Source organism: Rhipicephalus sanguineus, chromosome 9, assembly GCF_013339695.2.
Source record: "Rhipicephalus sanguineus isolate Rsan-2018 chromosome 9, BIME_Rsan_1.4, whole genome shotgun sequence".
In the NCBI taxonomy this organism is placed as follows: domain Eukaryota; kingdom Metazoa; phylum Arthropoda; class Arachnida; order Ixodida; family Ixodidae; genus Rhipicephalus; species Rhipicephalus sanguineus.
Window position 1 is genome coordinate 66,179,729 of NC_051184.2, and position 14,485 is coordinate 66,194,213.

At 51.4% G+C, this 14,485-nt stretch overlaps 1 protein-coding gene across 1 annotated transcript; it reads left to right on the forward strand.

The window, feature by feature from the left end:
* Window positions 1-8,695: 8,695 nt before the first annotated feature.
* LOC119405280 (gastrula zinc finger protein XlCGF7.1) lies at window positions 8,696-13,200 on the forward strand. Its single transcript, XM_037672097.2, has 2 exons — window positions 8,696-8,817; window positions 12,265-13,200. Exons 1-2 carry the CDS (start codon window positions 8,696-8,698, stop codon window positions 12,920-12,922), a joined length of 780 nt encoding a protein of 259 aa, XP_037528025.2. The 3' UTR covers window positions 12,923-13,200.
* Window positions 13,201-14,485: the final 1,285 nt, after the last annotated feature.

Below are 14,485 nucleotides of genomic sequence, written 5' to 3' on the forward strand. Positions count from 1 at the left end.
AGCGCGTCACCGTGACTGGCATTTTCCCACTTAGGATGGATTTTGCGCTTACCACAGCTAAGTTCGTGCTCAAATATTGAAGACAGTTCCCGTGTTTTCGTCGATATCTTTCGAAATAGCACTTAGTGACGTTTCTCAAGAAGAAACTGGAATTTGGTCCATAAACGTTGATTTGGTCTGCGTCGGTGTTTCGAAAAAAAAAAAAGAAAACCAACCCATAGAGAATTCACCGTATAAAAACTGGTTAAATAGACGGGGCGTGCAAACACGGTAACAAGAGAGAACTCAAGACACCATAAACTCCGTTACTTGCCTTTTGCGTTACTTGCGTTCAGGCCCGTAGCCAGGAATTTTTTTCGGGGGAGGGGGGAGGGCACTTGCTGAAGGCCTTGACTATTTTAGAAAAAGAAAAAAACACACTGATTTTCAACGCTATTTACTGTCACGACGCATCGTTGTGGCTGTAAATAGCGATCGAGCTTCTTCTTAATTGTGAGAGCAACTCTATGGACAAGCTGGTTGACCGTGCTGAAGTTTGTTTGTTTGTTTGTCGGCTAGGGGAAACTGGCTCATATAGTGGGATTGGCCACACTGTCGAATAAAAAGAGAAACGTAAACGCTATTTAAAAAAAAAATAGGACAAAACGCGATGTCAGTAAAAACTGAAAGAGGTGAAAGAATTCGAAAAGCCATAGATAAAAGGTAGCACAAAGAAATTATTTCCAGCGGCGGGTGGCATTAGCAGATAGCAGCGCGGACACAAGAACGTAGGAGAGTAACTAATACGACAGACGAATAAGCGCTGACTTTCAACTGAAGTTTCAACTGCGGAAAAGAACAAGGATATAAAGAGCGAGATGTAAAAAAAGCACAAGAAAATTAAAAAAAAATTAAAAGATGATAATAAATTAAATGCGCACGGGACAAATATTCAATTTTGTTTTCCCGTCAAGGCAATGGACAACACGATCACACAATTCGTACTTATCTAACAATTTACGCTGCCCCAGTTATATATATATTGCCACGTGCGTTCCTTATTATCACTTTTGTTGTATTCCGTTTTCGCCCACAAAGACTGCCAGCGACGCTCAGCGCGAACCGCGCCTCAGTGTTCGAGAAGCTTCACGAGATTAGTAGATCGTTTTGTTAAGATTGCGCGCAAGACGCGAACGCTCGAGCTTATTCTAGAACATGCGCAACAAGCAGCGATATCGCTGGAAAGTTCGATAGCGCCTGTATAAAAGCCGACGCGCTTCACCACTTGTCAGTTGATCGACGGTCGACGCTCTGTACGCCGCTATCAGTGCATACCGTGTGTATTGCTGTAAATTAACTTTCCGTTTCCCGGCCACAAGTTCGGGCAAGTAAACAGTTTCATTTGAAAACGCCGACTGCTGTCTTCGTCGACGTCACGACCACGTGACATCTGGTGGAGGTGCTGCTTCTTCCATGATCCGGACGCCCCCGCGAAGCGCTGACCCAAGCCCAAGCCGCGAGGAGGACGACGGCAAAGAAAACCCGGATCGTCGAACAAGCCACAGGCAGAAGGGACTACAGCCAGAGCACGGGCTCCTTCCCGAACAAACCAGGCAGTCCCGAGTCCCAACACCGACAGCAGCGACGATGACCGACCCCGTGCAGCCTGCGCCGATCCTACTCCGGCAGCCCAAGGAGCCGCCAACCTTCCGCGGGTCGTCATGCGAAGATCCGGAAACCTGGCTGGAGACGTTTGAAAGGGTCTCGACATTTAACAACTGGACCTCCGACGACAACCTGCGCCACGTGTACTTTTACTTGGAAGACGCAGCAAGGACCTGGTACGAGAATCGGGAGTCCTCACTCCGAACTTGGGACCTCTTTCGCGGCAATTTTTTGGCGACGTTCACGAGCGTCGTCCGAAAAGAAAGGGCCGCGGCCTTGTTGGAGACACGGGCGCAACATCCGAACGAAAACGTGGCCATCTTCACGGAAGAAATGAACCGACTTTTCCGCCACGCTGACCCCAACATGCTCGAGGAAAAGAAAGTCCGCTTCCTCATGCGAGGGGTCAAGCAAGAACTCTTCGCTGGACTGATGCGTAACCCACCCAAGACCGTCCAAGAATTCCTGACGGAAGCAACGGCGATCGAGAAGACGCTGGAAATGCGTACGAGACAGTACAACCGCCGCATTCCTACGACGACCTTCGGGGAGGTTCACGCGCTACAATCTGATGACCTGCGTGACACCATCAGAACTATCGTGCGGGAGGAGCTGCGTAAATTGTTGCCCTCTTCCCAGCCTCAAGTCGACCCGATCGCCGACGTCGTACGCCAGGAAATCCAGCAATTTCTGGGAACACCTGAACCAGCGCAGCCTGAGCCACAAGCAATGAGCTACGCTGCTGCAGCCCGACGCAACACCCCCGCTCCTCGTCCACGTCAAGACGCCGCGTCGCCGCAGCAGTTCCGCCGCCAGACGCCGCCGCCGCCGCCACCACCACCGACACCCTACCGTCCTCCTGTCGCCCAGCGCTATGCCCCGCGCTACGCACCGAGGAAGACCGATGTCTGGCGTGCCCCCGACAACCGCCCGCTCTGCTACCACTGCGGGGAGGCCGGCCACACGTACCGCCGCTGCCAGTACCGTCAGATGGGGCTACGCGGATTCCCCGTCAACGCGCCGCGCCCGCAGCCAGGCGAACGGCCTCGCGACATCGACGACTACCTCACAGGTACACAGTGGCAAGAACGACGACCTTCCCGCTCACCGTCGCCCGGCCGCTACATGTCACCACACCGCCGGCAGTACACTGGCCCAAACCGTGGCCGGTCGCCTAGCCCATATCCGGAAAACTAAGGGCAGCAACCGGTGGAGGTGCGGTTGCTGAACGACGAAATGCTGAAGATCCTCCGCCGTCGACGACGACACCGCGACGAAGTTCCGAGCCCCCGCCGCACGCCGAACGATGTCGACGTCCTGAAGACGAAACTTTGCGACCGGAAGCAGACCTGACGACGCAACGCGGAAGCAGCGGTGCAAACCGACGTAGCCGTAACCCGACGCCGCGACGTAACCGCAACGCAAGACGGCGGACTAGTGACCTCGACGTTCTGATCGACGGCAACACCGTCACCGCTCTCGTCGATACTGGAGCCGACTATTCCGTCGTCAGTGGGCCGTTCGCAGCAAAGTTGAAGAAAGTTAGGACTGCTTGGGAAGGCCCCGAGATCCGGACCGCTGGAGGCCATCTAATAACGCCGATTGGTGTCTGCACGGCGAGAGTCACTATATCAACAACCGGACTTATCCTGCGAGCTTTGTAATCCTACAAAACTACTCCAGGGATGTGATACTTGGAATGGACTTCCTAAGTGACCACGGCGCCGTCATCGACTTAAGAACCAAGTCGATAACCCTATCGTCAGAGAAAGCGACACCGCCGGATACGAACCCATGTCAACATGCCCTGAACGTGCTCGAGGATCAAGTCACCATTCCTCCTAGATCCAGCATCATAATTCCCGTCGGCACCGAAACGGCTGAATGCATCGAAGGTGTCATCGAGAGCGATCAGGGTTTGCTGCTAGACCGTGACATTTGCGTCGCAAGAGGCATTGCTCGGCTGTATGAAGGGAAAGGAAGCGTGATGCTAACGAATTCCAGCCAAGAATACAGACACCTGAGCAGGGGCACGGCGTACATCGAAGAAATCTTGGCTGTCAGCGATGCGTTTGCCTTTTCAGATTCTGACGAAGCTACACCGACAACCGCAATGCCTGAGCCATCCTTCGACGTAAATCCAAGCCTTCCCGCCCGCCAACACCAACAGCTCCGATGCCTTCTGAAGAAATACAAGGACTGTTTCTCGTCGTCATCACGGGTCCGGCAAACGCCCCTTGCTAAACACCGTATCATAACGGAAGAAAATGCTCGACCACTCCGTCAGAGTCCCTACCGGGTTTCGACGCGAGAAAGGGACGCCGTTAAGAAGCAAGTCGACGAAATGCTACGCGACGACATCATCCAGCCGTCCAAGAGTCCGTGGGCGTCTCCCGTAGTGTTAGTGAGGAAGAAGGATGGAACCCTACGCTTCTGCGTCGATTATCGTCGCCTGAACAAAATCACGAAGAAGGACGTGTACCCTCTACCACGGATAGACGACGCCCTGGATCGACTCCACAATGCGAAGTACTTTTCGTCGATGGACCTCAAGACCGGCTACTGGCAAATCGAAGTCGACGAGAGAGACCGAGAAAAGACGGCCTTTATAACACCAGACGGCCTCTTCGAGTTCAAGGTCATGCCCTTCGGTCTTTGTTCGGCACCTGCGACATTCCAACGTGTTATGGACACAGTGCTGGCTGGCTTGAAGTGGCAGACGTGCCTCGTGTACTTGGACGACGTCGTTGTGTTTGCCTCAAGCTTCGACGAACACATCCGGCGCCTTGAAGCTGTACTTGAAACAATCAAGACCTCCGGCCTCACTTTGAAGCCTGAAAAGTGCCGCTTCGCGTTCGAGGAGCTCTTGTTTTTGGGTCACGTTATCAGCAGGGATGGTGTTCGCCCAGACCCGCGGAAAACAGCTGCCATTGCTGCCTTCCCGCCACCCAGCGACACCAAATCCGTGCGCCGTTTTCTCTCCTTGTGCGCCTACTACAGGCGCTTCGTCAAGGAATTTTCACGAATCGCCGAGCCGCTAACTCACCTCACGAAGACCGACGTGCCATTCAAGTGGGAAACGGCGCAAATCGAAGCATTTGAAGAACTGAAACGACGCCTTCAGATGCCTCCGATACTAGCGCATTTCGATGAATACTCCGATACGGAAATCCACACCGACGCAAGCAGCGTAGGACTCGGCGCCGTCCTTGTGCAGGAAAGGGTCATCAGTTATGCTAGCCGGTCGCTATGAAAGGCAGAAGCGAACTATTCCACAACGGAAAAGGAGTGCCTAGCGATCATCTGGGCTACATCCAAGTTTCGCCCCTACCTCTACGGCAGGCCCTTCAAAGTTGTGAGCGACCACCATGCATTGTGTTGGCTAGCTAACTTGAAGGACCCTTCAGGTCGGCTCGCACGGTGGAGCCTACGACTTCAAGAATTCGACATTACCGTCGTTTACAAGTCCGGAAAGAAACACTCCGACGCCGACTGCTTGTCTCGTGCCCCCGTCGACCCACCACCGCCCGACGACCACGATGATGACAGCTTCTTGGGAGCCATAAGTACCGACGACTTCGCCGAACAACAGCGAGCCGACCCGGAGCTGAAGAGTCTAGTTGAATACCTGGAGGGCAGGACCATCGTTGTCCCAAAAGTATTCAGGCGAGGGTTGGCATCATTTGCCTTGAAAAACAACGTCCTCGTAAAGAATAACTTCTCTCCTGCCCGAGCCAGCTACCTTGTCGTTGTACCTTCAGGACTGCGACCAGAAATTCTGCATGCCCTGCACGACGACCCGACGGCTGGACACCTCGGACTTTCCCGCACGCTCGCACGAGTACAGGAAAAGTACTACTGGCCGCGCCTTGCCGCCGACGTCACTCGCTACGTAAGGACGTGCCGAGACTGTCGGCGACGAAAGACACCGCCCACAAGACCAGCCGGCTTCCTTCAGCCGATCGAGCCTCCTCGGCGACCATTCCAGCAGATCGGGATGGACCTCCTGGGGCCGTTCCCAACGTCGACTTGCGGAAATAAATGGATCGCCGTGGCCACCGACTACCTCACCCGCTACGCCGAAATAAAAGCCCTGCCCAAAGGCAGTGCCGCTGAGGTAGCCAAGTTCTTCGTTGAGAGCATCGTCCTTCGACACGGCGCCCCAGAGGTTCTCATCACCGACAGAGGTACGGCGTTTACGGCTGACCTAACTCAGGCGATCTTGGAATACAGCCACACAAGCCACCGCCGGACCACCGCGTACCACCCACAGACCAACGGCCTCACCGAGCGTCTAAATAAGACCATCGCCGACATGCTGGCCATGTACGTCGACGTCGAACACAAGACGTGGGATGCCATCCTTCCGTACGTGACCTTCGCGTACAACACGGCCGTACAGGAAACGACGCAGATGACGCCATACAAGTTGGTCTACGGACGGAGCCCGGCAACGACCCTCGACGCCATGTTACCAAACGTGACCGACGAGGAAAAATCGACGTGACCACCTACCTACAGCGCGCCGAAGAAGCACGACAGCTCGCCCGCCTAAGGATTAAGAACCAGCAGACGACTGACAGCCGCCGCTACAACCTTCGACGACGCCACATGGAATACGAACCCGGTGACCGTGTGTGGGTATGGACGCCAATACGCCGACGGGGACTTAGTGAGAAGTTTCTTCGACGATACTTCGGACCGTACAAGGTACTTCGACGCCTCGGCGCACTCGACTACGAGGTTGTCCCTGACGGCATTACGAACTCTCAGCGGCGCCGTGCACGACCTGAAGTCGTCCATGTCGTGCGCCTCAAGCCGTATTACGCGCGTTAGTGATCTGAAGGCTGTACTTTACCTTTATTATTGTACTTTCTTGCTTGCGATTATTGTTTATTGTACTTTCTTTTTTTTTGCTATTTATTGTTGCGTGCATTGACCGTAACCCCTCCCCCCCATGTTCTGTTTTAAGCATCGGGACGATGCTTTTTCAGATGGGGGCATTGCCACGTGCGTTCCTTATTATCACTTTTGTTGTATTCCGTTTTCGCCCACAAAGACTGCCAGCGACGCTCAGCGCGAACCGCGCCTCAGTGTTCGAGAAGCTTCACGAGATTAGTAGATCGTTTTGTTAAGATTGCGCGCAAGACGCGAACGCTCGAGCTTATTCTAGAACATGCGCAACAAGCAGCGATATCGCTGGAAAGTTCGATAGCGCCTGTATAAAAGCCGACGCGCTTCACCACTTGTCAGTTGATCGACGGTCGACGCTCTGTACGCCGCTATCAGTGCATACCGTGTGTATTGCTGTAAATTAACTTTCCGTTTCCCGGCCACAAGTTCGGCCAAATAAACAGTTTCATCTTGAAAACGCCGACTGCTGTCTTCGTCGACGTCACGACAACGTGACAATATATATATATATATATATATATATATATATATATATATATATATATATATATATGGGTCTTTCCATGCCAAATCATCCAGCTTTTTTCCGACCATCACAAATATGGCTGAAAAAATTTCCACGTTTTTATTGAAGCTCGAAACTCGTTCTGCTCATTTATTTCTGTTGCCAAAAATTTTCCCTCCTATTTGTGAGAGTCTGTAGTTTTGCGCCGACTGAGCTAAAGGGCATCAAACAACAATTTTTTTCAAAGGACTTTTATGGGATACACTCGGTAAAATGGTATTTCCGGCAAGCTAATGAAGTGATGTAACTGTAAAAATAATGACTTATTTACGTATATCGATTCTTCGAGGGCTTTTCGTACGAGCAAAATTGAATAAAGTTGCAAAGTTTGATATTTTTTTCCAGGAACAAGGCAAACTCAAAGGGTAGAAATGAATTATATACTGGTGGCCTGTTTGACATACTACAAACGAAAAATAATTTAGTCGCTCAAGGTGTAGCAGATCGTCTGAAAAAAAAATTGCGAATATCACTTTTTTTTTAGAAAAGCTCTGTATTCAGCGTCAAAAAACTTGTCTTGGTGGTCGGACTAAAAATATGCACGATATTTCATTTGAAAGCTCTATGTATTAGCTGAACATAGGGAAAGTTACAAAAGGGTATTATTTTTTTAACTTGAGGAATATTTTTTTGAAATTTTGTATCTCCACCAGCTTTTCGCCGACGTAACTCAAGCAGCATGAAGCACTCGCAAAGGCAATCTTCAGCCCATGCCCACTGACCTGGGATGCAGACGTCAAACATGGTGCTGTCTATAAATCAGCCCCATCAGCCCCACGACGGGGATTGGTCACACCGGAGGTAATGAAAACCGCGCCGTTCGGTGAAGAAGAAAGAAGATATCCACGTTGCGCGAGGGGAAGTCCTCGAGCCAATCTTCATCGACATTCCAATGTTTCTTTCAGCCGGTCGTCGGCCAGCTTTGTGACGAGAATCAAGGTGAGAACAGTTCAACACTTGAACGCTTGCCGTTTTTACTGATAAGCGTACTGGAGCGAGCACGTGTGTTCCTCGCTACTAGCGTTTCATATATACTGGGCAATGACGCTACCGAATGCACGCGACTCAAGAGCGCTAGCTTGTTGTCATTCAGGAGCGTTCGGAACTGCACTTCTTTCACGCCAGCGCGCTGCATCGGTAAAGGCCTTGCCGTCATACTGACGCCCCGCCTCCCCACGCTCTTATTAATGCTTGAAAGAGGTGTTGCAAAGTATGGAAGTACAGGCGACTAACTTCGCCCATCTGCAGTTGTAAGGCGTCCACGGGGCCAAAGGCTTGCGCCGGTCACTCTGGGAAAAGAAGTAGACAGAACAATAGTTTTTGAAACCAACCTTGACAAGCGCGACTCTCCGCTCGTTCTTGTCTTCGCTTTTGCCTTTGTTTTTGTCAAAATATCTACGCGGCTACAGTATATCGCCATTTCCTCCTAATTAAGGGCGTTTGTCGTACGTTAACTAGTTTGCGAGAAAGCTTAGCATGATCGTAGATCGCTGCATCGGTAAATGACTTGACTATAAACTTACAGCGTCCACAGCGTTGGTAATTGATTGTCCTTCTGCTTTGATGTCCAGGATGAGTGCAACACAAGAAGTTACTATGGACACCGACAGCAGCAGCAGCAGCAGCAGTGGAGCGCCGGAAGATGGTCGCGCCGAAACTTCAAAGGACTCGACCGAATCCCGCGGCACTAAAAGGTGTGGCATCATGGGTAACGAGCGCGCCGTGAAAATATGGTAAATGAAATCCTGGAGACAGATGAGGCGTATTGATATTGTGGCCGGGATAACGTATAACTAACGAACATTTTCTCAAAGATCTGGAGGATGGTTAAGCTTCTCCTTCAAAAGTGGAACGCGATAGTGCAATCAAGCCCCTTTAGAATTGTCTTCTTATTCGATTGTCACGCTTCGCTTTTCGGTGGACACCTCAACCGTGTCTAGAGGAAAGGAGCCTCTGTGCGCTTAAAGGGGCCCCGCAACACATTTTGAGCATGGTTCGGTAAACGCTGCTGATCGCTTGTCGAAGATCCTGAGAACACGTGAGCCAAACATCATAGCGCAGCAGGCGGCCTGGAATTTACAATTAGTTGTCAAAGTCAGCTAGAAATCGTTCCTTTTTTTTTCTCGACAAATGATGCCATAATCCAAAATGACCGCGTCATAAACACACAAAATGATTTGAGCGTAACTCGATTCATGGCGGCGTTAAAAACACGGACAACAGAAGAAGACGTACACAGGACGGGCGCAAACTACCAACTTTATTACTGAACGTGCATATATGGGCTTACTTTGGCGTTCAGTAATAAAGTTGGTAGTTTGCGCCCGTGCTGTGTACGTCTCTTCTGTTGTCCGTGTTTTTAGCGCAGCCATGAATCGAGTTACAAGTTTGCACCAACTGGCTAGAATGAAAGCATTACTGATTTGAGCCTCATGCGCTGAATAGTTATCGCGGGATGCCACGACGTGCCCGCGCGCTCGCTCGCGGTCACAGTGACAGTAAGCCGTGCGTTCGAAGGAGAAAAGAGAGAAAAAAAAAAAGAAATAAAGAAGGCGCGCAAGTTCATGACGCGCGCTAAAGCACGGACGTATCTTCTTGCCCCCTTGCCCCCCCCCCCCCCGCATATAGCTTTCAGCGCTCTCGCTGCTACAAAAGAGAGAGAGAGAAAGCGCTTAAAGCGTGCGACAATTCCACGTAACTCCGCTTGTACTTGACGGATAAAAAAATTGCGACAGTCGATTCTTGAGGCGATAAACTCTTTCGATGAAGTCATTCGATGATTAGTTCGAAAAGTGTTGAAGAGCCCCTTTAACATTGACCGTTTTAGGCTGTCCTAGAATGCCTACTGTATATACGTAGAGTTGCGCCGCCGCAAGCAGAGTCATAGCGTATTGGCATAATAACAATATCGCGGGTTTTAAGTGAAGACCACGATATGACTTTGAGGCAGGCCGTAGTGGAGTGCACCGGAAATTTCGACCATCTAGCACAGGGGTAAGAATATACAATCTAGTCACTATAGTTCGTGCTTTTCTCATTGCTTAAATATTCTATTCCTTTATTCCCACGATTAACTAAGTGAGAGTACAGATCTGACGCCATTTTTTTATACTCTGCATTTTGAACGTTCGCACGCATAGCTGTACTCTATAGAGCTATAAAAGAAAAAGATTGAGGCAACATTGGTATGGCGCATAGAGGACGAGGATGCAGTCAAGACACGAACTGGCAGACACGCGTCTGTCAGTTCGGGTCTTCACTTCGTCTCCGTCCTCTTTGCGCCATACCGATTTTCCTCAAGTAATGAACCAACTAGCTCAGCAACAAGCCCCGCTGAACTCGGGAAGCAGTGGAGCTAGTGGCCTTCTTCTCCTCCTTTGCCTCCGCATCACCTTCACTTCCTTTCCCACATGCACCCCTTGCTACGAACACTATGCATGGCTGCGTTATTCTTTACTCTCTCCCATCCTCCTCACCCTCGTATTACTCCTCCTCACTTCCCTTTCTCGACTCCTTGCTATACTATACAAGGTGTGCTATTCTTTACCTTCTCCACTCTCCTCCTCTCCCTCATACTCACTTTCTTTTGCCACTACCTTGCCATGCAACAAAAGGCTATGCTATGCTTTACTCTCACCTCCTCATTCCTATCCTCCTCACCCTCTTATTACTCCTCCTCGCTTCTCTTTCCACCCCCCCTGCTATACTATATACTACACATGACTACGCTATGCTTCCATTTCGCTTTGCACAGCTAGGCCGAGTTTTCTGCGGTCTTGAACGAATTCTATAGCGCGACAAAAACGAGGACGAGAATAGAAAAGACATGACTACAGCGCTGACTCGCAACTAAATTTTATTCCGAAAAGAAGCGGAATAAATAGCGACTGGAAACCTAAGAAAAGAAACAACCATCGCACATGCTCAATGCGACAAAAGAAACAACAAAAGGCTATGTGGCTGATGAGACGTGGACGTGTGACGCAAGCTATGCTTGAGGTATGATACTTCTGCATCTGATAGTGCTAATGAAGGCTGATCGATACAATTATCGCCTTCCAGTGACAAGTAAAACGCCTCCGTGATCTCCCGTGAGCGCTGGTCTCTGTGGCAATGCAAGATTTTCGTTTTATCAAAACGAGGTTTACAAGCACTTCTTTGACAATGAATGGCCAAATGGGTATGGTATGGTATGAATAACTTTATTGATGTCCTGAGGATTCAGTCCAGGACTGATGCGGGCCGCTCCCACGTCGGGACAGAGAGGCCAAGCCCATCTGCCGCCACACGGGCCCTCTGGACAGCCCTGAGTTGGTCCGCCAGCGCGTCACTGTGCAGCATTCGCTGCCACCACTGTTCGCCTTGAGAACCATCACCATCCAACGCCGACCATCGCCAAAGCATGTGATCTAAATCGAGCAAACCCCCACACTTACTACAGTAGACTGAAATCCCGCAGTCCGGATTAATTTTCTTCATGACGACCGGGTTAGGGTACGTCCGCGTCTGCAGAAGCCTTAACGTAACCGCCTGTGGCCTGTTTAATCTAGAACGTGGCAAGGGGAATGCCCTGCGCCCTAGGTAATAGTGCTTGGTGATATCGTTATAAGTTAACAGCTGGTCCCTAAACTCAGGAGCGGGAGATCCGGCCTCCTCAGGGAGTGCACGGCACGCTAATCCTCGTGCCTCCCTGTGCGCCACCTCGTTGAGGTTACGCGGGGCTCCCTCCACTGACCCCATGTGCGCCGGAAACCAAGTAACTGTATGCGAAGTGATGTACCTACCCTGCAGCAGTCTGTAAGCCGGTTCTGCAACAACTCCCCTCGAGAAGGCTTTATTCGCAGATCGAGAGTCACTAAAGACTAAAACTCTGCCAGAATCAATTAGTGCTAGAGCAATAGCCACCTGCTCAGCGACCCCCGGATTTTTTGGGGAACCTGTGCCGTTTTTGACATTACGCGCATGCTCCTGAATTCTGACGTTTACGCACCGACTAGTTTGCCCAATGTAAAACTTGTTTGTTGAACATGGAATTTTATATACTGCATTAGTTTGCAACATTTCTGCGGTCGCCGGCCACGGTCAGAACTCAAGCTTAGACAGCGGCGCTGTCAAAAATTCTTGGTGTTATCGTTGCGCAGGTCATCCAAACGGAGGAAAGCCAGCAGGGCGCGGTCGGACGGCGAGGACTCCAAGGTCGAAGAGAACCAGTGCGGCGTGTGCGGAAAGGTGTTGAGCTGCAGGAGAGCCGTGCGCAGGCACCTGCACACTCACACCGGTAAGAAGGCGTATGCGTGCTCGGTGTGCGGCAGCAAGTTCATTCGCAAGGAGAACATGAAGCGCCACAAGCGCATGCACACCGGCGAGCGGCCGTTCAGGTGCGACGTGTGCGGCCAGAACTTCACTCGCAACAGCGTCCTGGCGAACCACATGCGCCGCCACACGGGAGAGAGGCCCTTCTCTTGCACCCTGTGCCCAGCCACGTTCGCCAGCAGGTTCGCGATGACGACGCACACGGCGAGACACAAGCGCAAGGCGCCCCACGAGTGCCTCATGTGTGGCATGAAGTTCGTCTCGGGGAAGAAGTTTGCCGGTCACGTGCGCAACCACTCGGTGAAGAGGCCCTACGCGTGCCACCTGTGTCCCGCCGACTTCATCCAGAGGTACCACCTGCGCGCCCACCTCATCCAGCACACCGGCGAGAAGCCTCACCGGTGCAACATGTGCGAGAGGGCCTTCTCGAGGCGTGTGTCCCTTGTGAATCACATGCGCGCCAATCACGATGCTGACAAACCTTGAGTAAAGAAGTCATATATATCCAAGTGTCCTTACTTGCATCGCATGCGAGAACAGGTGGTGTCTGGGTGTTACCATCTATGGAAGAAGGAAGCAACTAGGAGGGGGCGTCACCTGATTCCGCTAGCCTCGGCGAACCACCTTCCCTGACGATATACCCCTGCCGGCCAGTGCGCGGTACCTTGGTTGGATGAAGCCCCCGTAGCAGACGCAACCAATGCGAGCCGACCAACTGTAACGCTTGAATATCGCGTGGCCAGGGACCAGGCTTCTAGATAGTCACATGACGCTTCCTCCTAGCTTTTTTTTTCCCTGTATGGTTACATCCTCTATGGTTACAGCAGTGTCTGGGTGACTACATAGACGTGCGTACTGTTTCCACGTCCAAACCACGCGACAGGTGACTACTTTTTCGTGATGTCATCACTGAGATTTCTTCGTCACGAGTTCTTCGTGACGTCATCACGTCAAGCCGACGGACGCCGGATTTTTTCGCTTTGTGGGGGCACATGATGCTTTCGCAGTAAGAGAGCGCGAGCATGAAGGCGACGATTTTGTATTCAGTTTCATAAGTTCCGATCTTACCCAGGCCTCAATTATGGGTCGTTCTAGGGAATCATTTTCTTTGGCTTTGTACGAACTTAATTGCTCTGTGGTTGTATCCCCAACGTATCTCTGCTTGATTTCTTGTACTAGTTCTATGTACATAAGAACTTCAAAAGGTTTCCCGGAAACCACCTACGTAGACGCGGCCAAATACAAAGGAAATTACAACATAACTATAGCCGTAGTGGGCTACAAACGACTACAAAGGAAAGCATGTCAGCGGTTCGGTGAGAACGAGCTTCGTAGAAGGGCAGAGGAAGCAGCCATTGTACTGGTCATAGCATCCGCCTCAACTACACTAATCATTAGTGACCTGCAGACGGCTGTGAGAAACCTTGCACACGGGCGTACATCAAAAATAACGCTAAGAACATTGGCTGAACGCAAAGACCAGTGAACCATAGGTATAATCTGGGCCCCCGCTTACTCCTCCTTACTCGGCAATGAGGCAGCACACGAGACAGCTCGAGGACTCGCAGACCGAGCCTGTGGATAGCCCTGGTCGAGCTAGGAGAGAGATTTGAAGAGATGACCAGTTGCAGAGAGATATCACGCCGCATTATAGGCTAAGCAGGGGAATGCATCCTTCAGCACACGTGTCATTGAACAAAAGGCAGGCGGTGACGTGGCTCCTACTCCTGACACAGACGCTCCCCTCGTCCGGTAACGATGAACTTACTGCGCACCGGAACTTTATTCGGACACGTGTAAATTTTGCAATAACAAGGCGGACTTGAGCCACATGCTCTGGGCGTGCCCGAAGGCTGGGGGCCTTCGGGCACGCCCAGAGGGGCGAATTCCCGGAGGGGCATGGATGGAAGGCCTCGCTCCTCAGTTCCGACCCACAAATACAAGCGTGCCTTAATACGGCAGGCCGACGACGCCGCCAGGGCCCACGGTATCATGGCCGACATCTAGGTTGAGTCCCTCCTTCCTCTGAAACAGAGAGGGGGATCTTTC